Source organism: Nicotiana tabacum, chromosome 22, assembly GCF_000715075.1.
Source record: "Nicotiana tabacum cultivar K326 chromosome 22, ASM71507v2, whole genome shotgun sequence".
NCBI classification, from domain to species: Eukaryota; Viridiplantae; Streptophyta; class Magnoliopsida; order Solanales; family Solanaceae; genus Nicotiana; species Nicotiana tabacum.
Window position 1 is genome coordinate 896850 of NC_134101.1, and position 26437 is coordinate 923286.

Consider the following 26437-nt stretch of genomic DNA (forward strand, 5'->3'; position numbering starts at 1 on the left):
CGAGAAATCACCCCTAGAATGGAGCCCGCCATAGTGAAGTCAAACGAGCAAGAATCGGGGACCACTCCCGAGATTACTATATTGCTCGAGGAACTCACAAAATGAGTGGAAGCCAATGATAAGAGAGTGGAAACATACAATGCCAGGATCGATCAGATCCGGGGAGCTCCACCAATAATAAAAGGGTTGGATTCGAAAAAGTTCATACAAAAGCCTTTTCCCTCGAGTGCGACCCCAAAACCAATCCCCAAAAAATTCCGTATGCCCGAAATTAATAAAGATAATGGCATGACCAATCCTAATAAACACGTCACCTCTTACACATGTGCCATCAAGGGTAATGATTTGGAGGACGATGAGATCGAATCCGTGTTGTTGAAAAAGTTCGGGGAGAACCTCACGATTCCATTGATTCTTTTACCATGTTAGAAAATTCGTTCGTAAAGGCACATGCTGATGCCATCAAGGTTGCAACAAGGAAATCAGACCTCTTCAAAGTAAAGCAAAGGGGTAATGACATGCTGAGGGAATTCGTATCCCAATTTCAAATGGAACACATGGAATAGCCACCGGTCACAGACGATTGGGCCGTCCAAGCTTTCACCCAAGGGTTGAATGAGCAAAGTTTGATAGCATCACGTCGGCTAAAGCAAAATTTGATCCGAGTATCCAGCAATAACTTGGGCAGATATACACAACCGATATCAGTCGAAAATTAGGGTCGAAGATGACCGGTTGGGAGATTCGTCTGGATCCACGCATCAGAACAGGATAGCTACTAAAAACCAAATGGAGATCGACAGAGATCAAAGGTCGAATAGACACCGATATCAACCGTACGTCACAGATCGGATGGACAATGGTTCAACATGCAATACCTCTTAGAACAATCGAAGGAGTGATCGAGGGCATAATTCTCGGGGACTTATGAGCAAGAGTGGCTTTGATAAATATGTCGATCCTATAGAAGCACCTCGGTTATCGGAATATAACTTCAGCGTTGATGCATCTTCCATCGTATCGGCTATCGGTCGCATCAAAGACACTAAATGTCCTTGACCCATGCAGACCGATCCTGCCCAAAGGAATCCCAATCAAATGTGCGAATATCGTGGCACCCATGGCCACAAAACAGAAGATTGCAGGCAACTAAGAGAGGAAGTAGCCCGGTTATTTAATAAAGGTCACCTTCGGGAATTTTTGAGCGATAGGGCGAGGAACCATTTTAAAAACAGGGATTTCGGCAAGCAAACCGAGAAGGAAGAACCACAGTACGTCATTCACATGATCATCGGCGGTGCCGATACCCCTCAGGGACCAGTGCTTAAATGCACTAAAACATCGATTGTGAGAGAAAAGCGATCTCAAACTCAGGATTACACACCCATAGGAACTTTGTCCTTCAATGATGATGATGCGGAAAAGGGCCATACAACCTCATAATGATGCACTGGTAATATCCGTACTCATGAATAAAACTAAAGTTAAGCGTGTGTTGATTGATCCAGGTAGCTCAGCCAACATCATAAGATTGAAAGTCGTAGAACAGCTCGGCCTGCGGGACCTGATCGTACCCGCAACCCTGGTTCTAAACGGATTCAACATGGCATGTGAAACCACCAAAGGCGAGATAATTCTACCAATAAATGTGGCCGAAACCATCCAGGAAATGAAGTTTCACGTGATCAAAGGTAAAATGAGATACAACGCCCTTTTCGGAAGGCCATGGATCCACAACATGAGAGCTGTACCTTCGACCCTACACCAGGTCCTCAAATTCCAAACATCGAGAGGAGTCAAAACAGTGTACGGAGAACAACCAGCTGCAAAAGAAATGTTCGCCGTCGAGGAAGCGAAACCAATATCCTCGCCTTCGTCAATAAAGGGATCGGGCTCAGAAGGAGAACGAGACACCAAATAGCAATCACAGACATTGGCTTTGACCCAACCAGATAACCAGATGATCGAAGAAGATGATGATCAGAGGGTCCCTCGATACTTCATGATTCCCGATGACTCCAACGCCACCAAATCAACAATTGAGGAACTGGAGCAAGTCACACTAATCAAGCACTGGCCCGAACGAAAGGTATACCTGGGAACGGGGTTGAGCCCCGAACTCAGGAAGAAACTTGTTCAATTTCTTATCGATAACATTGATTGTTTTGCCTGGTCCCATTTAGATATAACAGGGATTCCACCGGACATAACGACGTATCAGCTAAGCTTAGACCCTAAGTTCAGACTGGTGAAGCAAAAGAGAAGACCCCAGTCCGAGGTAAAACACTCATTCATAAAAGACAAGGTAACCAAACTTCTAAAGATAGGGTCCATTCGGGAGGTGAAATATCTCGAATGGTTAGCCAATATAGTTGTAGTTCCTAAAAAAAGAAACAAACTTAGAATGTGCGTGGACTATAAGGATTTAAACAAAGCATGCCCCAAAGATTCTTTTCCGCTACCCAACATCAATCGCATAATCGATGCCACAGCCGGTCACGAGATCCTCACTTTTCTCGATGCCTATTCCGAGTATAATCAAATCCGGATGAACCCGGAGGACCAGGAAAAGACTTCGTTTGTCACCAAATATGGAACATATTATTATAATGTGATGCCCTTCGGGCTAAAAAATGCGGGGGCTACTTACCAACGCCTAGTAAATAAAATATTCGAAGAACAAATAAGTAAATCAATGGAAGTTTATATTGATGACATGCTAGTTAAGTCCCTGCGCGCAGAGGACCATCTGACCCATTTGCAGGAAACGTTCGAGATTTTGAGGAAATACAACATGAAGCTCAACCCCGAAAAATGTGCTTTTGGGGTCGGTTCGGGCAAGTTCCTCGGCTTCATGGTGTCAAATCGGGGAATTGAGATTAACCTCGATAAAATCAAGGCCATTGAAGACATCACCATCGTGGACAGCGTAAAAGCTTTACAAAGGCTAACAGGACGAATTGCGGCCTTAGGCCGATTCATTTCGAGATCATCAGATTGAAGTCACAAATTTTTCTCCCTACTCAAAAAGAAGAACGATTTTGCTTGGACCCCAAAATGCCAACAAGAATTGAAGGAACTGAAACAATATATGTCGAGCCCACCACTACTTCACACTCCAAAAGCAGACAAAAAACTTTGCTTATACTTGGCAGTATCAGAAATCGCAGTAAGCGGTGTCCTAGTTCGGAAAGAGCAAGGTACGCAATATTATTATATAAGTCAAACCTTAGGAGAAGCGGAAGCTAGATATCCACACCTAGAAAAATTGGCACTTGCACTGATAAGCGCCTCTAGAAAGTTACGACCGTACTTTCAATGTCACCCCATATGCATATTAACAACTTACCCACTTTGTAATACTTTGCACAAGCCCGAACTATCAGGCCGATTGGGAAAATGGCCATCGAACTCAGTGGGTATGATATCGAATATCAACCCCATATGGCCATCAAGTCTCAAATTTTAGCAGACTTCGTGGCCGATTTTATGCCAACCCTCATACCCGAAGTCGAAAAAGAATTCTTGCTGAAATCGGGTACATCCTCGAGGGTATGGACCCTTTTTACGGACGGGGCCTCGAACGTAAAAGGGTCCGGGATAGGCATAGTTTTAAAGCCACCCACAGGTAACATTATTAGGTAATATATTAAAACTACCAGGTTGACTAACAACGAGGCCGAGTATGAGGCCATGATTGCAGGTCTCGATCTAGCTAAAAACTTGGGAGTAGAAGTCATCGAAGCCAAGTGTGACTCTTTGCTGGTGGTAAATCAAGTAAACAAAACCTTTGAAGTTCGAGAAGATAGAATGCAAAGGTATTTGGACAAATTATAGGTTACTTTGCACCATTTCAAAGAATGGACTTTACAGCATGTTCCACGAGAGCAAAACAGTGAGGCTGATTCACTTACGAATTTGGGATCATCGGTCGAGGAAGGTGACTTGAGCTCGGGAACTGTCGTTCAGCTCTCGAGATCCGTGATTGAAGAAGGTCACGTCGAGATAAATTCTACAAGCTTAACCTGGGATTGGAGAAATAAGTATATTGAATACTTAAAGAACGAAAAGCTTCCATCGGACCCTAAAGATTCAAGAGCCCTACGGACTAAAGATGCTCGATTCATGGTCGCTTTAGATGGAACGCTATACCGAAGAAAATTCGATGGACCATTGGCAGTATGCTTGGGTCTGGGAGATACCGATTACATCCTATGCGAAGTGCACGAGGGCACTTGTGGGAATCACTCCGACGCCGATCCATCAGTCCGAAAAATAATCCGAGCAGGGTATTATTGGATCGATATGGACAAAAATGTGAATGAATTTATTCAAAAATGTGACAAATGTCAAAGGTTTGCACCAATTATCCATCAACCCAGAGAGCAGCTTCACTCAGTCCTATCCCCATGGCCGTTCATGAAATGGGGAATGGATATCGTCGGCCCTCTGCCATCGACCCTAGGTAAAGCCAAATTCATTTTATTTATGACTGACTATTTCTCTAAATGGGTTGAAGCGCAGGCATTTGAGAAAATAAGAGAGAGAGAGAGAGAGAGAGAGAGAGAGAGAGAGAGAGAGAGAGAGAGAAGTTATAGACTTTATCTGGGATCATATCATATGTCGATTCGGGATACCTGCCGAAATAGTATGTGACAATGGGAAACAATTCGTAGGCAGCAAAGTGACGAAATTCTTCGAATATCATAAAATAAGAAGGATATTATCAACACCGTACTGCCCCAGTGGGAACGGACAGGTTGAATCAACGAACAAAACTATCATTCAAAACCTAAAGAAGAGGCTGAACAAAGCTAAAGGAAAATGGAGAGAAATCCTACCCGAAGTCCTTTGGGCATATCGAACAACGTCAAAATCTAGTACAGGGGCAACCCCGTTCTCCTTAGTATATGGGTCCGAAGCATTGATACCAGTCGAAGTCGGCAAACCCAGTGCCAGATTTCGATACACGACAGAAGAATCAAATAACGAGGCTATGAACACTAGCCTCGAATTATCGAACAAAAAACGAGAAGCTTCTCTTGTCCAATTGGCCGCCCAAAAGCAACGAATCGAAAGATACTATAATCGAAGAACCAAGATCCGCCATTTTATGCCCGGGGACTTAATGCTTAGGAAAGTCATGCTGAATACCCGAAATTCGAATGAAGGAAAACTAGGACATAACTGGGAAGGACCATACCAGGTTCTCGAGAACGTCGGAAATGGATCATACAAGTTCGGCATGATAAATGGTAAATAGCTATCAAGCAATTGGAATGTGTCACATCTAAAACGATACTACTGCTAAGGTACAGCCCTTCCATATTCATTTACATTTCAAAACTGACCCCTGTAGAAGTACGAGCAGGAGATAAGATGGATCCTTCGATACGAAGCCATAGATCTGAAAGCACGCGTTGCACTCTTTTTCCCTTAGACCGGTTTTATCCCAAATGGATTTTTCGGCAAGGTTTTTATTGAGGCAACCAATGATCGTGCTGCACTTACAACAGTATCCGAGGCCTCTTTACAATCAACCTCGAATACTGGGAGGGCATTAGCCCTCAAATATATCAAGTTCTGATGCATGAAAGTTATTTCGCAACAACGGGGTTCCAATAGGAAACGTTGTAAGAGCCAAATGGTCAAAACGAACCATGCTCACATAATTGGCCCAAACCCAGGTGCGAAACATGAACACATGTACAGTGACTTGCAAAGAAAGTTCTTTACCGACATCTTATATCCAAGAAAAATTCCTCTATTCGGAGATTTATTACACAAACAGAATTAAGATAAATTCGACCATTACGCCTACGGGCTACATTACATCGAGTTCGAATCATTCACTCGACTACTAAGCCTACGGGCTACTTTTTGTTTGAGTTCGAGCAAGCACTCACTCGACCATTAGGCCTACGGGCTACATTACATCGAGTTCGAATCATTCACTCGACTACTAAGCCTACAGGCTACTTTTAGTTCGAGTTCGAGCAAGCACACACTCGACCATTATGCCTACGGGCTACATTACATCGAGTTCGAATCATTCACTCGACTACTAAGCCTACTGGCTACTTGTATTTCGAGTTCGAGCAAGCACTCACTCTACCATTACGCCTACAGGCTACATTACAACGAGCTCAAATCATTGACTCAACTAATAAGCCTAAAGGCTACATCACTTCAAGTTCTCGCTCGATTATAGAGGCTACGAAGTCCAAATTTGATTAAGTAGGAATGTTTTCACAAAAAAGAAGGAAGTCGGAAAAATTGTCTATATACAAATTAGTCTACATGATTGATTACAACGTAAAAATTAAGGACTAAGCTTCCTGGTCATCCTCAGGAGCGGTCTCTTCTCTATCGGGCTCCCCCCCGTTCTCGGATCCGCTCTCACTCCCATCATCATCATCATCATCATCATTGTCATCATCATCGCCATCGGAAACCAGGACTTCAAGTTCTTTGGTCCTTTTTATCTCTTCAGCGAGATCGAAACCACGAGCATGGATCTCCTCAAGGGTTTCCCTCCGAGATCGGCACTTAGAAAGTTCGGCAACCTAATGTGCTCGAGCATCGGTGGTCTCGGCTGCCTCTCTTGCTTGGACCTGGGCAGTCTCAGCATTGGCCCGATAGATGGCTACGAGTGCATCCGCATCGGCCTTTGCCTTTTCGGCATCAGATTCGGCCTTTGCAAGTACAGAGGCCAACCGAACCTCGAGCTCCTCTATTCTTCTTGCTTGAACTATGCCCTTTTCATTCATTCTTTGAAGTTGGGTTTTGGCCGATGATAACTGGGCTCAAGTAGTTTCTTTCTCTGCAGCAAAGCGGTCCATACCTTCTTTTCACTGCAAAGACTCCGCTTTTATCACGTCGACCTCCTCACGAAGCTTCCCGATCATCTCAATTTTTTTCTGCAACTGTGAGACCAAAAATTTAGCCATCATTCCGGTATCAAGCCCATAGGCTTTTAAAAGTGCCATTATCTGCTCAGACAAGTCGTTCTGATCTCGATAAGCCTTGGACAACTCAGCTCGTAGGTCTTTTATTTCCTCTTCTCTCTGCCCTAAAAGAAGTGTTAGGGATTTCCTCTCATCAGTAACCCATTGAAGGTCAGCCTCATATCGACGCAGCTCATTTTGGGATCGAGAACATGTTTCTCGATGAACTGCCGCTGCCTACAAAAGAAACAGGAAGCGAAGTTAACGAAAAGTAAACATGAAGATAGTACCAACAAAATAATTTTAAGTCTTACCTGATTCAAAGCCTGCCGCACCCGATGAAAAAGATCCGGTTCATCACCAGTACTGGCAATGCCCTCGACACCGGTAAATATGTCACGAAAGGGATCCTCTCCATCGTGAGGTCTGTCTAGATCGAGGTCCCCCAGAGCTTGAGCTTCCCGAATCACCCCTTCGGAAAAAACGGGAAAGGTGGGCGAATCTTTGATTGTTGCTGCCCCAAAATAATCACTTAGAGCACTCTTTTCGGTATGAAGGGATTCGAGGGCCCTTTTAGATGTATCCCCCATCCGTTGGCTCCGATGAGATGAGTCTTCGATCTCCGATAATTTAGGGATTCCACCCGAAGTTTTCTCCGATATATCCTCAGTTTGAGGTGGAGCCTCATGAAGAATCATCGATCCAGTAGTTGATGGGGCATCGGTGGTTCTCTTCGTTTGGGCCGCCAGCACGGACCCATCATTTTCTTCTTATTCATCATCTCTTAGACGCAGAACTGATTCCACGGTCAAAGAAATGGAATTTTTGTTCGGCTTACGAGCCGTCCTCTTCTTCGGTTTTGGATCTTCGGTAATGGTGGCTCTTTTCCTTTTATTTCCCTTCACCGACTTTGGGACAGAGGCCAAAGTTTCTTTCTCGTTGGACAAGGGCTTAACCGCATCTTTACCCAGACCTGCATATGGAAAATTTTGCTAAGATATTCGGAAAACTACCTCGTTCGAACTATCAAAGAGTATGAGAAAGGGGCTTACCATGATTTTTGGCCTCCCACCAACCCTTTGAGCGCTCGGCGTATGTGGAGGTCGAAACAAGAGATCATACCCAGTTCTTGAGATCGGGAACTGCTCTGGGCATCTAGGGAACCGCTACATCACAAAAAAAGAAATGAAAGAACAAAATAGAAGCAACAGTAGGATCACACTTATGTTTCATATTCCACTCCTCGGGAAAGGGCATCTTTTCGTTTGGAATCAGGTCTGAAGTCCTCACTCGAATGAACCTACCCATCCAACCCCGATCCTTATCCTCGTCAATACTCGTGAACAGAGCCTTGGAAGCCCAACGCTGAAGTTTTATTAACCCTCCTTGAAAGAGTCGAGGACGATACAATCGGATAAGATGGTCGAGGGTGAATAGCATCCCCTCGATTTTGCTCACGAAATATCGAATCAGGATAACAATCCGCCAAAACGAAAGATGGACCTGGCCTAGGGTTATTTGGTATTGACGATAGAAGTCAATAATAACGGAATCGAGGGGACCTAACGTGAAAGGGTAAGTATACATATTCCAAAACCCTTTCACGTAAGAAGTGATATCCTCGTCAGAAGAAGGAATCATTATTTCTTTTTTATCCCAATTGTAATCTTTCTTTAGCTGTTGGAGGTGCTTCTCGATTATCGAACATATGTACCTCGATACTGGTTCACATCGGCCAGGGACCGATGAGCCTTTATCGACCTTAAAATCAGAAGCAAAGACACACGCCCCGGGAATGCACTCCTCAGGTCGTGGTTATGCCGGTGTATCATCGGCGGCACATTGTGAAGATGAAGCCTTCTCTTTCTGAGGAATGGTTTGTGACATTTTTGCCATTTTTGAATTCAGAGGTGAGGAATAGAGGAAAGTGACAAAGATTTGGTAGAATTGAAGAGGGGCTTTTGCAAAAGGAAATCACAGATTTACGGCTAAGTTAGAGAATACGAAAAGGGACTTGGGAAATTTTGAAAATAGAAGATGTAAAAATGGTAAATGATAAAAGGAAGGGTTATTTATAGGTTCAAGCGATGGCGGTTCAGTATCAGCGGTGGTCTACTACCACCTGACATGCATTAAATGCCTTGGAAGACTAAACTGACGGAACAACTATCATATGCATCACGGTCGAACCCGATTGAAACGTCAGGTTATAATCCGATCGAGCCGTTAAAAAATCATATCATTTCTCACCACATTCTTTCTGAGAAATGAGGGGACTATCTATATATGGTCGAAATAGATTTTGGCCTTCGCACGTCTACTCGAGTTCAAATGATAGTCGATCGAAGTGAGACTTCGAGATGGTTTCCAAAGACGGAGCGAACAAGCCTCGAACCCGAGGTGCTGATCAATGTCGAGTTCGGTATAGTTATAGAGCTCGAATCCAAATCGAACTATAATGCAGAGTAAAGCTATCAAGCTTATGAGCCGGAGACCAACCAACATCGACCCCGAATCAAGTCAAGGGTCCAAGTAAGAATTTAGCTTAAGCCAAAGACCGAGAGCTCGATTTAGAATCGGGCTCAAGCCGAGATTAAAAGCCCGAGTCAGACCGAACTCACAGACATAAGCCGTTGCAATCCCACTAGGTGAGGGAATCTTGGAAGGAATCGAGGAAGAGACAATTCATCATGGGTCCTCCACTATATGTTTTGTTTTATTATAAAAAAAGCAGGATCCCTCTACTATAAAAGGGAGAATCCTTGTAAGCATAGGGCACCTCAAAAACTATAACAAAAGATCACTTCTCAGATTGAAAGATATCTCCTTGTGCTTGTTTTACTTTATCTTATTCATTCTTTTTTGCTCACTATTCTCATTCTCATAGTCAGGAATACACATATTTCTATTTCTCTATACGATTTGTATCAAATTGTATCGCATATCCTTAGAACCATACACAAATTTAACGTTATCCGATTTTTCGGGTAAACAAAGCTGTCGTCGTCAAATTCTTTTACGAAAAACAAGATCTGCGCGACCTTAGGCAGCTATTTTCTAAGTAGTTCAACATTCATAGTGTGTGTAATATTGGCCATCTTGAATTCCATCATGTGCTGGTGCGATTTGATTTATATGATGATTATGTTCAGTTCATTTCAAGATCTACAGGATATGTTAAAGCAAAAGGTGAGGAATTCTTCTTTTGGACATTTCCATGGACGCTAGGATTCAATCCTAGGGAAAAAACATCAAAGGTAGTCATTTGGATTTCAGTTCCAAATCTGCCACTCAACTTCTTTGCTAAAAAATCCTTACTATCGATAGCTTCAGCAGTTGACAAACCATTGGCAGTGGACAAAGCAACAAAAGATTGTACTAGACCGAGCGCTGTAAGAGTTAAGGTGTTGCTAGATCTACTGGACAAGTATCCTAGTAAAGTGAAGCTCAAGATTGTTGATAGTAAAACGGGGAAAACTATTAAATTTTATCAGCAAATTATGTATGATAATCTGCCAAAATATTGCCTGTTCTACAAACATCAAGGACATGGAGAACATTCATGTCGCGTAATGCAAGGAAAGGTTAACAAATCTGGAAAAAAAAATTGTTGATAGTATAATGAATGTTAATGAGCTGAGCAATGTGGAACAATACAAGGGTGATGCTCGAGAGTTATTGAACGCTAAAAAAATAGGGCAAAACGATGTTATGCAGCAAGCTGATGCAGACAGAGCAGCTACTGTCAAGGAGCTTGATTAGGTGGTTACATGGAACAGGGCAGTAATTGTTGTGAATAGGGTAGTAGAACTTGCACCTACTAACGATAATGGAGCTGATTGGAATCTGGTCAAGGATAATAGACCTAGGCCAAACAATAATAACAAAGACAAAGACAGTTCTGGTAAAGAACTTGCTCTGTTCGAGGCAATAACTGATGCAGCAAGTGCAACTACAACTGGGGCTATGACAGTTGCAAATAAATTTGTAGTACTTCAAGAGGGAATGGAAGACATTGAGTAGACAAGACAAATGACAATGATGGAAGATACAAGAGAAGTTCAGAAGGTGGCTGAGAATTATACTAATTTGACAAGGAAACAAGACATTAGGTTGACGACCAAGAAGCTTAACCATAAATCCCCTACTTTCAATCCTAGTGCCCAAGGGAGTAAGGCAGGACTGCAAAAGGAATCAATAACACAATGGGTAAATAGAACTTTTGGGCAAGGTGTTAGCACAAATCAATCGTGCAAAGAAATTCCTTCACAAACTATTGATTCAGCTGCAACAGGTGACTTGAACAATGCAGCTGACAGAACGCAATTGGTCACTAGTAAGTTGTGATGTGATCAAGCTGAAGAAGATTCGGAAGAAGGAGAATTTGGTTTTGAAAGTTAAGAAGAAGGTCCTCTAGAGGATCAAGAACAACAAGTTGAAGAGCAAAGTGTTAATGGTGTATAAGTGCAGCAACAAAACAAGTTAGGGAAGGATTGTAATGATCATGAAAAAGCAGAGGATACCGAGGGTGTGGAGCTGCACAAACCAGCTAACGGCATTGATTAAAACAATTTGGTTGGGAAACCTGCAATGACTGATATTCAAGAGAGTGTAGCTGACACTATCAACAAAGTCACTACTTTTGGATGCACAAACAAAGCTGATGACATACAGAAGGAAAGGGATTTTATCTCTAATGAAAAAGGGGAGTTAGGATTAATGAAAAAACCACCTGATGATAGTGGTAGCTTTAAATATGTCACCACGAAGGCTTGCCAGAATATACGGGAATAAGCGAACTCTTCTTTGAGTCAAAAACCTGTCAAAACATAGATTGTTGCACAATTTCAACAAGATGAAGACCAGGGAAATCTGGAATCTAAAGGGAAAGATTTAGATGAAGAATCCACCACACAAAACTTTATAAACATAGCCAGGCAAGGAAATATTTCACCAAGGCAGATTGAGAAAGGGAAATCCATTGGCAAGGGGAGAAGGAAGCAATAGAAGGATATTAATATTTTGCAACCGGTAGGTGTACAAACGAGAAGGCAATCTCAAAATCAAATTTGTTGCAATGAATGTGCTTATTTGGAATGTACGATCAGTTAACACGAAGAAAGCCTTTGAAAGGACCATTTTAATGCATAGGCAACACCACTTTCAATTCATAGGATTAATGGAGCCAATGCATCCAACTAGATAGTTAGAGAAATATAGAAGAAAAATTGGAATTGCTCAAGCATTTGGAAATGTATCAAATAAGATTTGAGCATTCATTGATCAAGCATATAAGGTTAGTATTTTGTTCGATCTAGAGCATATGCTTAACAGTGAAGATAACAAGGAGTTTATTCTTACATTGGTTTATGCAAAATGCGATGCAACTGAACACATTGAGCTTTGGGACATAATGTACTCTCTTGTAAGATACATGTCTCTTCCATGGCTAGTCGGGGGGGATTTTAATTTGATATGGGATGATGAAGAAAAATTTGGAGGACTACCTGTGCATCTGAATGAGGTTTTGGACTTTAGACACTGTGTGAATTTTTGCAACCTGTTTGATCTTGGTTTTAAGGGCATCATTTATACATGGTGGAATGGGCGTGCCGAAGAAGATTGTATTTTCAAGCGTTTGGACAGGTGCCTGGCCAATATTGAATTCCAACAGCAATTTCCTGGACTGCAGGTCACGCATCTCTCAAAGATAGGGTCTGACCACAGCCCTTTATTGCTGACTAGCACGCCAAACATAGCTCCAATTAAGAAATCTTTTAGATTTCTTAACTTTTGGACTAAACATCCTACATTCAAAGCTGCCGTCAAGGAAAACTGGAAGGCTGACTTTGAAGCAACTCCCTACACTCTTTTTAATCATAAACTCAAGAAGGTAAAGAAAGCTCTATCATATTGGAGTAGGGCAACATATGGTGATATATTTAAAAAAAATTGGAAGTTTGGAAGAGGTTGTCACTGTAGCCGAGGTCTAATTTGAGGTGAACCCAACCAAACAAAATCAAGAAAGGCTTCAAAGAGTGCAGGCTGAACTGATTAAATATCTGACATTGCAGGAAGAATTCTGGAAGCAAAAATCAGGAATGGCTTGGTTTAAAGATGGTGATAGAAATACAAAGTTTTTTCATGCTCAAGTTACTGGTAGGAGGAAAAGATTACAATTAAATGGAATTCAAAACAATACTGGGAGTTGATCGAAGATAATGAGGCTATAGCTAATAAAGTTGTACATGTTTTCCAGTCACAATTTAGTGAAGACAAAGTTCCTACTTCATTTGGGATCATTGATCATGTGCCCAAGATAGTAACCATGGATCAAAATAACAATTTGCTGAAGCAACCTACAAAAGAAGAATTAAAACAGGCAGTTTATGGACGGAATGGTAATAGTGCAGCCGGACCTGATGGGTTTACAGGATGTTTCTTTCATATATGTTGGGATATTAACGGGGACGACGTATTTGAAGTGTTAAGGCTTTCTTTAATGGGCATGAGTTGCCTAGATTTGTGACTCACACAAATGTAGTTTTAATACCAAAGAAAAAGGAGGTCGTCACATTCTCAGATATGAGACCCATAAGTCTCAGCAATTTTATCAACAAAATAATTTCAAGAGTACTTCACGAAAGGCTTGTTGGACTACTTCCTGGTCTTATTTCAGATGAGCAATCAGGTTTTGTTAAAGGGAGAATTATTGTCAAAAATATTTTGTAAATGCAAGAGATAATAACGGACATTCGATTGAGGACAAAAACAGGGCCTAATATCGTGATCAAGTTAGATATGATGAAAGCTTATGATAGACTTTGCTGGCTATTCTTAACCAAGGTTCTAAGGAAAATGGGATTTAATGAGAGGTTTATAGGCTTGATTTGCGGAATCATCTCCAACAATTGGTACTCCATCTTAATCAATCAACAACCATTTGGATTTTTTAAATCAACTAGAGGTATCAAACAAGACGATCCATTATCCCCTACCTTATTTATTCTTGGAGCAGAAGCTCTGTCAAGAGGTTTAAATGCGCTACACTCGAACTTGTTCTTTTGTGGTTTTGGAATGCCCAAATGGAGCCCTAAAATCAACCATCACTTATGCAGATGACACAATTATATTTCTATCCTCAGACGCGAGATCGCTACAACTGGTTGAAACTTTAACAGAGTATGAATTTGCCTCTAGGCAGCTGATCAACAAAACAAAGTCAGCACTATATATGCACGAATCTGCTCCAATAGAGGTTGTGCATACGGTGGAAAGAATTACAGGCATTGGCAGTCAAGAATTCCCTTTCACTTACCTTGGTTGTCTAATATTTTACACAAGAAGAAAGATAGATTTTTTTGACGCTTTGATCAAAAAAGTCATGGACAAATTGCACTCATGGAAAGGTAAATTATTATCTACTAGTGGTAGGGCTATTTTGATCAAGCATGTGTTACAGAGCATGCCCATCCATCTCTTGCCAGCTGTGAATTCACCACCTTCTGTCATTAATAAGTTGCACAGGATGTTCGCTCAATATTTTTGGAGTAGCTCTATTGGTGGTAGGAGCAGGCACTGGGCTTCTTGGGACACTTTGTGTCGACCTTATGATGAAGGAGGGGCTGGGTTTAGGTCACTACACGATATTACTAAAGCATTATTTTGTAAGTTATGGTAGAATTTTCGGATAAAACCAAGTTTATAGAGTTCCTTCACGAGTCAGAAATACTGTAAGAAACTTAACTCAATTGTTGTGCCTTGGAGAGAGGGTTCACATGTTTGGGGAAGGATGCTTGAATGTCGCGACATCATTGAACATCAAATTGGTTGGCATCCTAAGATGGGATCATCACGCTTTTGGTATGAAAACTGGACAGGGCTTGGAGCTTTATACTTCCTTATTCCTCAAGATTTTGTAGTTGACGAATCTGTTAATAATGTGTATGATATGGTCGATGGGGGAGCATGGGATGCAAACAAACTGATTGAAATTCTACCTGAGGAATATGCCATGCACATTATAGAAACAGTAAAGCCTCCAGGAATACAAGATGCCCTCGATAAGCCTTTTTAGAGTCTAGAAACTAGAGGAAACTTTTCTGTAAAGTCAGCTTGGGATTTTTTGAGAAAGAGAAATGATCCAGCAACTGCATTTGAGAAGATATGGGTGAAAGGTCTGCCTTTTAAAATCTCTTTCTTTATGTGGAAGTTGTGGAGAGCAAAACTACCACTTGATGACTACATGAGGAAGCTAGGGTATTTAATGCCATCGCGACGTTGGTGTTGTACACAACCAGATGAAGAAACACTGACGCATCTCTTTTATAAATCATATGCAGCAAACAAGGTATGGACTTAATTCTTAACTGCAACAGGTATTAATAGAGAAGATAACTTTGCATCAGGTGATTGTGAAATGCTGGACATTAAAGACCATCCCAAGATTGCAACCCATTTTTCAAGCACTACCTTCTATTATTACATGGGAGTTATGGAAGAGAAGAAACAGTTACAAACATGGAGAGTCGGTAACAATTTGCAGAGTCATTTACTAGATATCTACCACAATACAATCACTTGTTATGGTAAGGAAACCTTCATTGTCAACCGTACCTCACAAATGGTCGGACCTACTTAACATGATGGAGCGATACACACCAACATTGAAGGTAACTAAAGTACTTTGGGAGCTACCTCCAATAGGATGGATTAAAGTAAATATAGACGGAGCGTCAAGAGGTAATCCAGGAAGAAGCTCCATTGGTTTTGCATTGAGAGATGCGCAAGGAGATATAATTTTTGCTTCTGGGAAAGGTATACAGGATTCAACCAATAATGAGGTAGAAGCTTTGGAAATTAAGGAGGCACTAAGGTACTGTGAGGAGCAGGGATATGTGAACATTCTGATACAAACAGACTCGCTACTGCTGAAGAAAGTCATTAAAGGAATATAGGTTGTTCCATGGGTTGTTGCTGAACAAGGTGAAGAAATAACTTCTATAATGACAAGGTGTAATATGAGGGTATCACATATTATGAGAGAGGGCAATTGCTTGGCCGACCATTTGGCAAATTACACCCTTGATAAGGGAGATATCGAAGCTCATTCTTTTGCTGAGCTTGATGTGCAAGGTCGTAGAATTGTCAATAGTGACAAACTACAGTGCCCATACTTAAGGATTAAGGTTGCACGAAACTAGAGATGCAGACACAAGTAATAGGCAGGTTCAATGGGGGGGATGAAGGAGATGGAAGTATTTACTGGAGATCAGTCTATCTTTATGATCAACTCCTTGAGGAGGAGAGCATATGGATATCCTTTTAACACTAACATTGTTTTCTTTTTTGCAAGAACAGAAAATATGAACATGTCAATCTCGTTGCTTCAACGTCCATGGGTCGTATCAGAAATTCTTGCTAATTACCATAAAGAGAGATCATTGATAGGAATAACATTACTAGTTTTGCGAAGAACAGGGCAGTATCGTACAAAAACTGTTACTCAAACACGCAATTTTGGTATCTCAGAACTCAGTTATTTAAGGTTACATTTTATTGTACAAAGTACATGTACTCTAGGAATCAACTGGGAAGCAAACAACAACTTTGGAAAACAACTCACGTGTACTTGAACTGCAGTACAGTTACTGTGTTGGACAACAAAATACAATGCAAGGAAACTAAAGGAAGGCATTAACATGGAATTGAAGGTCATTTTTACCACTGACATCATGTACAGTATGTACCCGCAACAACTGGATTACAAGAGAAGGATGCCCAGGCATTTAAACAGTCAAAGCAATGGAGTTACAAGAGAAGGCTGCCTTGTTCAGCCACAGGTTATGGCTGATATTTTCCAAAACTTTGACAAATAACAAGAAGCTAGAAAATCGAAATACAGGGCGGTAAAGCAATCAAGCAGTTCCTATATAGAGTCACACCAACAGAGAGATACACATGGGCTACGCCATGGCCAGTTTTAATCTTACTTTCCAGTTATTTCTAGAACTTAATATGTAATATCATTGTCGAGTTCATCATTCAACTTTGATAATAGGAGATATGTAACTTGCAATTTTTATTTTTTTATGTTAACTTTGTAAAACTCGACACTGTTTTGTTTTGTTTAATTTTTCGAAATATATATAAAATATCTACTAGGAAATATGCCTAGTAGTATAATATGCCAAAAAAGAAACCCAATGATGATCATAAAGTACTTAGTTCATTCTTCTTCATATTTTTTACATTCTGGTTAATAGTTGAGGTTAATAATGCCTCAGTAGGAGTTGTAAGGTAAGGTTTAGCGTAGTATGTGCTTGCTCATGTCCTATGACTTTGGAAAATATCCATAAGGCTATGAGATCATTCGCCTTCGTGAGACTATGCCAGCAGCCTTTTGAGGTTGCGTAAGGGCATTGGAGGCGCAGATGGATGATTATATATCAAAGGCATAGCAGCAAGACTACTACTGCTTTTGTTCCTTTAATTGTACTCTTCCTTTGTGATTTTTCTATTTACTATTAATAAAAAAACTACTAGGCATCATGCCTGATTGGTGAACTTCTGACGCACTGCCTCGGCAGTGTCGACAGCAAAGTCTGGCTCCTCAGACTGGCCAGATGGTGCCACTGGTTCTGATGGTGTTGCAGGAGCTGGGACTGAAGGGTGTGGGTCGATCAACATGTCAAAAGGGATATCTACGGCTGCAGCAAGCTTGGTCACCTACCTCTGGAGCTTGTCCACTGACTTCTTACTGGCCTAGTACTTTCTCATCTTCTTTACTTCTTTGCCAAGCTCTTCGATTATAGACCCGTGTTGTACCAAGGTAGTCATGATGGTGTTCTGGTTCTCTAGGATCTTCTTCAATGTCTCCTCAACTGTCGGGGGAAACGGAGGTGCATGAACAGTAAACTGTGCTGCAACAGCATTGGATAAGTCAGACAGCTTTGGAGTTGTTATCTGCATCCAGTTGTTGAGGCTCGCCAATGTCTGGGAGACTCTCAGCGCAGAAAGGGGAGCAGTAGGCATGGGCACCGGCTTCAAAGCTGAAGTGGTAACTATGGCAGGAGCTGTAAAAGGGGATGTGGATGATGGTGGAGGCATAGTTGCGGCACTAGAGGAAGGTTCGGCCGAATTGGATGGAACATCAACTGCCTCCACAACTACCACAGCTGGCTCATCAGACTGGCCTGTGGTGGTAGACGACAGACTTTTTCTCTTTGGGTTGTTCACATCTATAAGCCTACTATAGAGGTTCCCATCTCTATAATAGATAGTTGAATAGCAACAACAAAATGATGTAACAGTAGTAGCCTTCCTCGTGTGTGAGCTTGAGAAAGGCTAACCCAGTAGTGTTTGTACGTATGGGTAGTCAGAGATTGACGAAGTATAATACACCAACTGTTGCAGGTAACATTTTTCCACAGTATAACCATGCAAATACCACTAAGTGATGGTGCACCTCCACATCGCAAGTAATATGTGCAGAACTGATATAGCATTTTCTCTATGCACCACTCAATTTGATGTGTACACTGTAAGCAGCATAATTTTACTTGTCGTGTTTGATTCTCCTCACACCATTAGACCACCCCGAGACTGAGCATGGTAACATGCTAGTACCACTGGGAGGCAGTGTAACTGTGCGTAGATAACCAGCATCAGTAAATATACCAATGTGTTACTTGTTGAGTACGACGCAGAGAATTTTTCGAAATATATATAAAATATCTGCTAGGCAACATGCCTAGTAGTATAATTTGCCAACTCAACAAGTAGTTGATGCACAGGTTTCTAAGCCACATCAGATTTCAAGGACAAAGCAAAATTATCACACTACCCCACAACATGCTATAGACAGTGTACAACATCCCAGTGTAGATCCCCCAATCACAGCAATTACAGTAAATGGGGAACTAAAAACTGCTCAGGAAATACAGAGATCTCAGAAATCTGGGAATCCAAATGGTGTCAGTTCTTCTCACTCATTGCATGGGATAACTGATGCAACTGCTAACCTTAGAAGGGAAAACATATCCAACATTTCTGCCTGTCAAAATAGACTTCAACAACAACCAATTCTGGAAACAGGAAAATGTGCTACATCAAGCACTAATAAAGATCTAAGGGACAAGAAAGTTCCTCAACAACAAGTGCAAAAAATAATGGAATCAAATATGAATGAGCATATTGAGAAGGCCAGGAATGTCGACAATTGAAGCTCCAACATTAAAGGTTCTGGATGTATAAAGAACACACCCAATGATTCTGCTGGGGTTAGTAAAAGTCCTACAATAGTTGCTGCAGGAAAAAGGGGAACATCACCAAATGTGAGGACAGTGGACTGAGTTCGCGAGACTTTTGTAACACAAAAGGAACCTCTTAATATACCAATAAATCACTCATGTCATGAGATACCCTCTCAGAATTGTTTGGAATCTCCAACATCAACTGCAGCAACAAGAATTGATAAACAAATATGGAGTGATACCTGCCAGGATTCAAAGTTCAGAGCAGATACAAACACAACTACAAGACATGGAGATGAAAGGTGCAACACACAGAGAGAACAATCATACCATGTAAACAATAAAATTGTTGTCAACACTGTCCCTGGAGAAACCCCTCTCCCTACTGAACATTCACTGTTTGCTTTGTTAGCTGGAGAGCACATCCATAATAATGATGCAGACATTTCATAAGATAACTTATCTTCATATCTTAAAAATAATGGTGACAAGAATAAGCAATCAACTAAAATAGCAGTAATGCAACATAGTGCAACAGTCCATCATTGCTTGGAATCTACAGATGAGTTGCAATTCAGAATGTTACAGCACTGATCGAAAGATGGAGATCAAAACTCCTTATTCCTAAAGAAATAAAATGTAGATGAGACTCATAATTCTATGATACTCCATCATGGAAGCACTGCAGACCCAATTCCCAGTCCATGTGATGCAGATACTGGACAACCCTTTCAAATTGAGCTCAATTTTCCTTTACAAACACCTCTACATGTTCTGTATGATATTGTAACTCATAATGTTGCACCAGTTATCATGCAGCCAGCAAAGGTTGGCATCAAACAATTTGACGAAGAAGGTGATGATGAATCCACAACTGGGAACTTCAGGGCAGTAGCAAGGGAAGCAGATTTATCCCCTAGGGCTGGGGATAAAACAGGTAAAAAGCAAGAAAGCAAGGTCAACACAAAGACATACAACAACCAAAAGAATCTTGCCAAGAAGGGCAGCCTCTCATACTAAATGATGATAAAGTCCCTAATTTGGAATATAAGTTCAGTCAATATACATCAGGCTTTTCAAAGAGTGATCAATATGAAAATAGAACATAGTTTTATGGTGATTGCACTGATGGAACCTTTCCAGAACTATAAGCACATTCAAACTTACAAAAGGAGATTAGGAATGGAAGTTGTTATGTCAAACATCAATGGTAAAATATGGCTTTTCTTTGATGTTGTTGTAGAATGGGAATTAATTATGGACACCGAGCAGCAGGTTACTATCAAGGTATTTCATCAGGATATACCAAGCCACATCATCATGACCTTTGTATACACAAAATATTCTTCACTTGAAAGGCTGGAACTGTGGGACTATTTATATTACTTGGCTAGTGATATGGATATGCCTTGGGTCGTTGGAGGAGATTTCAATATCGTCTTACATGAAGATGAAAAGATAGGAGGACTACTAGTGCACCCACCTGAATATGAAGACTTTGCCTTTGGTGTAAACTCTTGTGAGTTGTTTAACATTGGCTACAAGGGAAGTCCATTCACATGGTGGAATGGTAGACCAGATGAACAATGCATCTTCAAGCGACTTGATAGGATCTTTGTCAATCTATCTTTCAAGAAACTCTTCCCAAATATAGAAGTAGAACATCTGATACAGACATGATCAGATCAAGCTCCTATGCTGATGAGCTGTGGGCAGGAAGCTATATAATTTGTTGAACATTTTAAGTTCCTTAATTTCTGGACAAAGCATGACACTTTCAATTAAGTAGTCAAGCAAAACTGGTTGGCAGATTTTATTGGGGATCCTTTCTTGATGTTCAAACAAAAATTAAAGAAAGTGAAATCTGCCCTTTCACAAGGAAGTAAAGCTATGTTTGGAGACATCTTTAAGCAGTTGGCTATTAGGGAGGATATTGTCAGAGTCAAGGAAATGCTATTTGAGGAGGAACTAACATCTGCCAACAGAATTGTACTTCAACAAGCACAGGCAGAACTGAAAAAATACCTGAGCATTGAAGAACAATACTGGAAACAAAAGGCAAGAATGAACTGGTTTGCTGAAGGGGATAGAAACACAAGGTTCTTTCACAACCATGTAAACGGCAAGAGGCAGAAATTGAACCTCAAAAAGATACAGGGCGTAGATAGTAATTGGCTTGAAACACAGGAACTTATGGCAAATGTTGCACTGGAGTTCTACAGCAACCAGTTTACACAAACAGGGGATACCACTAACTATGCAATGCTTAACAATATACCTACTATGGTGACACTTGAACAAAATTTGGAGTTGTGCAAATATCCTACAATCGATGAAGTGAAGGATGCAATTTTTGCTCTGTCTGGGGATAGTGCAGGTGGACCAGATGGTTTCATTGGCTTGTTCTACCAAACATGATGGGACATTGTGGGGGAAGATATCTACATGTTGCTTCAAGAGTTCTATGGTGGGGCACCACTCCCAAAATCCTAACACACATTAATCTTGTTCTACTATCTAAGAAACCTCAAGTTCAAACATTCTCAGACCTACGACTAATAAGTCTAAGCAATTTCATCAACAAGGTAATATCAAGGGTATTATATGACGGAATAGAGAAGATACTTCCCTCATTGATTTCACCCAACCAATCTGGCTTTGTTAAAGGAAGGAGTATTTTTGAAAATATTCTGCTGACACAAGAAATTATCACCAACATAAGGTTGAGAGGGAAACCAGCCAATGTCGTAATCAAGCTTGATATATCGAAGGCTTACGACAGGGTTTCTTGGAAATATCTTCTACATGTTTTAAGGAAGATGGGGTTTGCTGAGTATTTCATCAACATAATAGGGAACCTATTGGTCAACAACTGGTACTCATGTCTAATCAATGGCCAAGCATCAGTGTTCTTCAAATCCAGTAGAAGGGTTAAACAAGGTGACCCCCTTTCTCCTACATTGTTCATTTTGTCTACGGAAGTACTATCCAGATCACTGAACAATCTGTTCTTAGACAAGAAATTCAAAGGATTTGGAATGCCCAAATGGACAGATTCATTAAACCATTTGGCTTATGCAGATGACACTATAATCTTTTCATCTACTGATCCTTACTCTTTGAAGAAAGTAGTTGACGTGCTCACAAATTATGAACATATTACTGGACAGTAGATTAACAAGTCAAAGAGCTCTTACTACATGCATACAAAGATGTCAAGGAATTTGCATGAGTCAGTTCGTTCAATCACTAGCTTCCATAAAGGAGCATTCCCGTTTACTTACCTAGGTTGTCCAATGTTTTACACAAGGAGAAGGAAAGATTACTACAATGATCTCACAAAGAAGTGAAGGCAAAACTACACTCTTACAAGGGGAAACTACTATCATTTGGGGTCAAAGCAACACTTATAACTTGCGTGCTTCAGAGTTTACCTACTCACATACTTTCGGTGTTGGATCCTCCAAACAATGTTATCGAACACTTACGCAAAATGTTCGCTAGATTCTTTTGGAGTTCCAACGACGAAGGTAGAAGCAGGCACTAGTCAAAATGGCTAAACTTATGTTTCCCGGCTGAGGAGGATTGGGGTTTAGATCGCTGTTTGATATCTCAAAGTCACTATTCGTAAAGTTGTGGTGAAAATTTAGAACATCGAAGTCATTGTGGTCAAATTTCATGTGGAATAAATATTGCAAGAAGGAAATTCCTACTATGGTGCAATTCAGGGAGGGATCATATATTTGGAGGAAAATGTTACAAGCAAGAGATGAGGTCGAGCATGAAATCATGTGGCAATTAAATAGGGGTTCATCAAATGTTTGGCACGAAAATTGGACTGGAATTGGAGCTCTATATCATCAGGTACCACCACAGTTCGACATCAATGAAGAGTTAGAAAAAGTGTCAGACTTAAGAACAGAAAATGGTTGGGATGATCAGCTACTGGATAAAACATTCCTAACAGATATAACCGACCACATCAGGCAAGAGGTACACTTTGAAAATACAGATGATGGTTGGGACACACCTATATGGATGTCAACACCATCGGGTAAATTTACAGTTGGGAGTGCATGGCACATCTTCAGGCATAGAGAAGCAGCAAATCCGGATCATAATTCAATATGGACAAAAGGATTACCCTTCAAAATTTCTTTTTTTCCTATGGAGATTATGGAGAAGCAAGGTGCCAACTAATGACTTATGGAGGAAAGATGGATATCAAATTGTTTCAAAATATTGGTGTTGCTTTCCACCACAAGAAGAAACATTAAAACATATTTTTCTTACAAGCACAAGTGCCTCATAAGTGTGGAAGTATTTTTTACAGGCTGCTGGAATCGTGGACAACATGATACAAATCCACCAGGTCATTAGAACTTGGTGAAATGTTGTCTGTTGTTCAAAACTTAAGCCACTTTTCCAGGCTGCACCAGCAACTATATCTTAGGAAATTTGGAAGAGGAGGAACGCAATGAAGCATGGAGGCAGAACAATTTCGGTCAAAAGGGTGGTACATGAGGTTAATAATACACTTCATAATCTTGCTAAACTAAGGTTTCATTGGCTACCAAGTATACCTCTTCTTTGGCCGGATATGATTAGGTTTTTTGAAGCTTATAAACTGGTTGTTATCACCAAAAGAATTACCTGGCAACTTCCTAATGAGAGATGGTTCAAGTGCAACACTGATGGTGCTTCTAGAGAAAATCCAGGACCAATCTCGTATGGTTTTTGTGTGAGGAATTATGTTGGAGATGTGGTCTTTGCAAAGGTAGAACAGATAGGGAATACAACTAACATGGTCGCGAAGGCGAGGGGAATAATGGAAGGACCTTCTTATTATATTCAAATGGATTTTCATCCTCTAATCATTGAGACTGACTCAATGGTTATGAAGAAAATCATTGAAGGAGAATGGGAGGTGCCCTGGTGCATCAGCAAAGAAGTGAAGAAGATTAATCAAATGAAGGGGTAATTCAATGCGCTTTTCAAACATGTACTTAGGGAGGGAAACACCGTGGCTGGTTTTCTAGCTAACATTATGTTCTCATTTGCAGGTAAATTAGAATTCCAATCATTCAATGAATTGCCTAAGACTGGAAAGATACTGATAAATCAAGACAAGAGTCAAATAACTAATCTAAGGATTAGGGTCGCAAGAAACAAAAATATTGTCCATGTCTGACTTTTTTATAATGATGCCTACCATGACTACCCACAGATTCACCTTCAGTTATCAAAGCACTGACTTGCTACACATACACACACAAGTAGTGTGCATGGAAGTCCTGCTGCTGGATGACTGGCTTTCGACAGAGTTTTGCCAATTTTCCAATTGGACTACTGCTGCTTAACTACTTGATGACGATGGTTGTATCAATAGGGCCAATGATTTACTGGGATAGGAAACATCAGTGCTTTATAAGAGCATCGACAAAAACAAATAAGGTTATATTTGGGATAGAACTAGCAGTGTGCTACATCAGCAGCATAACAGCTGACAGGAAAATCAAGTTGCACTGTGTACGCATGTCACATTCTATTAATATTGGAGTGTGCAATTCAAAACTGCAGTTTCCTAAGTGCATAATGTACCTTACTACTGGAAAAGTATGGCAGTATTTGGGCTTCTCAAAACAAATTCGGGGTTTACCACATGTTTGTTTTAGCAACTGGAACCATACTGTTATTACTACAGCATCAACTGGAAATATACTATCCAGCAGTTCATTAAGGAATTCACCAAGTCTTTATTGGCTTATTACTTCTGCATGTGCACAAAATCATACAAATGTATCTTGGCAAATGGTTCTTCAATGCTACTGTGAGTACACCATCTTCAATTCCACCAGCATGACAATTAAGTTATACTACAACAACAGCACTACTGATAATGTGGTTTGGAAGATACTACATGGTTGTGTGCAATCTAATTACTTCCCAATGGTATTACCAACAAGACACAACTAACATCATTACCTCGACACTCAATACCCAATATTATTCACTGCTACCAGTACACACAAGAACCTGGTAGCAGAATGTTTACTCCTAACTTATTTGTTACTTTTTGCAAGTTGCATAGATAGGTTCAGAACTTTAATTCATCTGCATGGAGTGGATCAAATTGACATTTTGCTACAAGTGATGGTATTTTCAGCAAAAACACATAATTACTCATTCACACTTAGTCTGCAACTGAGCATCTCACAATACATCAACAGAAGACATTTCATCAGAAAGATCAAGCAGGACTCGAGCAGGAGCTGTTTGAGAACCTGGAAGTCACAACAATATGGAACAGTACTGTTGATGCACAACAATTTTGGCTTTGAAGTTAATGACTGGTTGTCTCTTGTTGTGTCAATTCCCAGTGGTATTAGCATGTTAACATGCTTAGTCTGGTTGTTGGTCAACAAAGTACAACATCAATACTTCAAAAGGGCATATCTTAGCTGCCTCTATTATTTGGAAGGGATTAACTGTGCATGAATTTGGAAGATATCAATACACTGCTCTACATGGCTTTAGCAACTGCTATATTTACTCTACTATTTGGAGAATAATGTGCTCTCTTATTACTTACCATCACCTGCTTCAACCAATGCACCTTTGCTTCCTCTTTCTCTCTTGTACTATTCCAAAATAAAGAATTCAAAGAAGATGTAGCACCAACAGAATTCCTCCTTCATCCACAACCTAGCCTTCCTCACATCCCCCAGAACATACAAGAACCTGGGGGAACAATCTTTCCTACTAACTTGTTTGCTATATTTTGCAGGATCCAGAGATAAGCTCGGGGTATTGAGGCATCTGCAAATAGTTCTTTTCTCAACATCCTGCAACTGTCACCAATTTCATATACTTGTACCAGGTTCAATTGGAGCTAAGAAGTATAGCAATTGGTATTCAGCAGCACAAATACAAAAGTGTTCATTGACGCTACAGCTGCAACACTTATTCTTCTGCAACTGCATCAACAAACCATCATCTTAAAAGATGATCAAGCTGCTCTACCAATCCACCACACATCATTATTGCAGCTACATTTGATGCAGTGCCACAATGCTCATTATGGTAGTTGATCAACACATTACTGCAACAACACTTCAGCAACACAGATATACTAGCTGTGATTTGGTTATGCTGCATTTATTCATAGAAATATATGGCTGCAAATATGATCAGCTTCTTAGTGTATGAATTGTTGTGATGGAATATTAAATTGAG

General features: G+C 40.6%; 2 protein-coding genes across 2 annotated transcripts; both read left to right on the forward strand.

Annotated features, from left to right (window-relative positions):
* Positions 1-21091: 21091 nt before the first annotated feature.
* LOC142176568 (uncharacterized) lies at positions 21092-21619 on the forward strand. The gene has a single exon (XM_075244550.1). It carries the CDS (start codon positions 21092-21094, stop codon positions 21617-21619), a length of 528 nt encoding a protein of 175 aa, XP_075100651.1.
* A 2182-nt stretch (positions 21620-23801) lies between these two features.
* On the forward strand, positions 23802-24268 carry LOC142176572 (uncharacterized). Its single transcript, XM_075244562.1, has 2 exons — positions 23802-24178; positions 24265-24268. Exons 1-2 carry the CDS (start codon positions 23802-23804, stop codon positions 24266-24268), a joined length of 381 nt encoding a protein of 126 aa, XP_075100663.1.
* The last annotated feature ends 2169 nt before the right edge of the window (positions 24269-26437 follow it).